The sequence below is a fragment of the Anopheles darlingi genome, chromosome 3 (assembly GCF_943734745.1).
Source record: "Anopheles darlingi chromosome 3, idAnoDarlMG_H_01, whole genome shotgun sequence".
Classification (NCBI taxonomy): Eukaryota; Metazoa; Arthropoda; class Insecta; order Diptera; family Culicidae; genus Anopheles; species Anopheles darlingi.
Window position 1 is genome coordinate 59,484,542 of NC_064875.1, and position 2,500 is coordinate 59,487,041.

Genomic DNA, 2,500 nt, shown 5'->3' on the forward strand with positions numbered 1-2,500 from the left:
CCAGTTTAAAGTTGCACGGAATGGAGCACAACTTTTGAAATGATGTGCTTCGCAACAGCATTTTCGGCTGCTTGCGCTGTGGTTTGGTCGAGGTTCCCATTACTGACGACATGTTGGGTTAGATCAGCACTAGACACAGATATCACAGCAAATAGTCTGCTCTCATACAACGCTACACGGAAGTGGTAACAGCACTGAATTTGAACATCCGTTCAATTAGCCTTGAGAAAAACTGTTCATTGTTGCCTTACTGGAAACGGGAGCAATCGAAAACTCGCTACACCCTCCGTTGATACCGGGAGTCGGTTCGAACTGTCCGACGTATTGTTAACGACTGTGGAGCCTGCGGCTGGTTATCTGTTTTTCATGCGAGGATCATATGCTGAAAAAGTGTTCAACAGATACCGGCGGGGCATCAAAAAGGTAACGTCACTGGCCAGTAGTCCGTGTCCATGTCCGTGTCCGTGTACGTCGATTGCTCCAGGGCGAGCTCAGCTAGATTATTTTGGAAGCGAGACGTGCAACTGATAACAGGTGACCTATCCTGACATGTCTGTTTCAAAAGCATGCATCTACCATGTGTTGGGCATACATACAAACATTCAGAACCCATGGGCTGCAGCAGATTGCAATCTGTTTCGAGAGGATTGTGTTCCTCATCTTGGCTGCGAATGTTTCACAGGGTGCAAAACAGGTGCTAGAGCGCTGCAGAGCGGTACTGTTCTAAATGAACGGAGTGGTTGATTTTTTTAAAAGCAGATCGGCTTCGAAAAACTACGCAGGGACTACCCAGAAATCCCTAATAATTCTCGGCATTGCCCATAAAAGGGTCGGTCACGTGCTCCTTTTGATGAACGAGCCCTAGCGCTGGGGGATTTCATGATCGCGCGGAATAGTATTCACGAGGTGAGGGGAGAGGGGGAAGGGGGGTATCCAATCGGAATGATCGAAAAATCTGGCTTTGATCAGCTGGCCCAGAAACGGCTTATTTAAAAATAAAACCCACCACTTGGGGTTTGGTGAGGTCCAAAAGTTTCTGAGCTCGAAGACTCACAGCCCCCTTAACTCGACTTTTTGCCCTTAACTCGACTTTTCAAAAAATTCGTAGGACCGAAGTCGCGCAAGAAATGTTTTACTCGACTACACGATATAAGCAACGCTGCTAGGCGTGTTTATGACTACACTTCGATATTTCGCAAAAGCGATTCGCGGTCGATTTCAGGATGAACATTATTTCCCCTAGCATAATTCTAAAAGCATTAGTAGCACAAGTATTAAAACTTCAATTACCCTGGGCCAACACCTGTTACAATATGCATACAACATTTCTAAATCGATTTGCTACATCTTTGATTATTGAGCAGGGTTGTATAACCACAACCCAACAACAGACAGCATCATGCTGTGTGCTGGCAGTTATTGCTATCTTCCTCTCTCCTTACACCGCATCTAGACAGTCATGAGAAAGGCGAGAATTTCTAATTTTTAAGAATTGAGCAGCTCTCTTTTTGAAAATTCATAGTCTCCGTGCTGCCGCCTGGAGCGGTGTCAAACTACCAAACGTAGTTGTTGATTAAATCGACTTTAGCCAGCACAAAACAAAACGCAAACTGCATTATTTCATAGATAGTTTGATCGGTAGTTCAATAGAGAATTAACCCTATTCTCCATTTTCGATTTCTACGCGTGCCGGAAAATTCTCGCCCCGTATTTGTATGGATTTGGCATTCTCGCGATTCTCATTCTCTTCCCATTCTCAGCTTTCTCTTTGCCGTCTAGATGAAGCGTAACGCAACCTTCAGGTTCCCCGTCGGCCGCAGTGAAGAAAGTCACAGAAGTTTTAAGTTAAAAACTGAGCACAAAAGATTTGTGATTGCTGTGAATATGTAATTACAACGTATGTAATTGGTAGCTTTGTGTGTCGTGTGTGTTGTTCATTGTTTCTGTGTTTTCCGTGACCTCGTCCTGCTTGAAAATCTTGTCCCGTTCTGTGCCCCCGGGAGCTGATGTTTTTTTCCTGGGTTCTGCTAGAACTGTGCAAATATTTTCCCATTCCATCTTCATTCCCGAATCGCTGGAAAAACCACACCGTGAAACGTGTCTGTTTTCCTCGTTTGCACACGGAATGGCCAACCTGTGCGTCCGTTTCCGTGCATTATTCTGACTGAGGCAGCAGCAAGAGATTCCAAATATTTTTTTTCTGACGCGAAAGGCGTAGGTGGGAAAAGGTTGTTCGGTGCTCTTCTATTTTGCAATCATGATGGACGGTGGTACGCACAACGAGGTACCGTCGGAAGAGCTTTTACTGTTGTCATCAGGTAAAACCGTCGATCCGTTGCCCGGATCCCTTTAGGCTACTTCTAGTTGTACTACTAACTACTACTGCCCTCTTGGGTCGGCCGTCCTAGGCTGAAGAAGCATAACACGGTGGATATTGTTGGGTATGGTAATGATAACTAACCTCCCCCTCCCCCCTCCCCTAAATTCATACTTGCTGCGA

The 2,500-nt window shown here is 45.5% G+C and overlaps 2 protein-coding genes across 10 annotated transcripts in view; one reads left to right on the top strand and one right to left on the bottom strand.

Moving 5' to 3' along the window:
• Positions 1-349, bottom strand: part of LOC125955998 (uncharacterized) — a 1,497-nt gene extending 1,148 nt beyond the window's left edge. Inside the window, exon 1 of the mRNA XM_049687400.1 lies at positions 1-349. This exon is cut by the window's left edge and continues 3 nt beyond it. Within this exon, the coding sequence (XP_049543357.1) occupies positions 1-112 (112 nt within the window). The 5' untranslated portion in view covers positions 113-349.
• Positions 350-1,796: 1,447 nt separating this feature from the next.
• Positions 1,797-2,500, top strand: part of LOC125955992 (rho guanine nucleotide exchange factor 18) — a 14,201-nt gene continuing 13,497 nt past the window's right edge. For 5 of the 9 annotated variants that reach the window (XR_007469126.1, XR_007469127.1, XM_049687383.1 and 2 more), the window contains exon 1: positions 1,818-2,318. Coding sequence is in view for 6 of the 9 variants with exons in the window: in XM_049687383.1 (XP_049543340.1) it covers positions 2,258-2,318 (61 nt within the window). In the remaining 3 variants the exon portion in view is untranslated. Of the gene's footprint in view, positions 2,319-2,500 lie in introns of all 9 variants that reach the window. The other 4 variants (XM_049687388.1, XM_049687389.1, XM_049687384.1 and 1 more) reach the window with 3 other exon arrangements.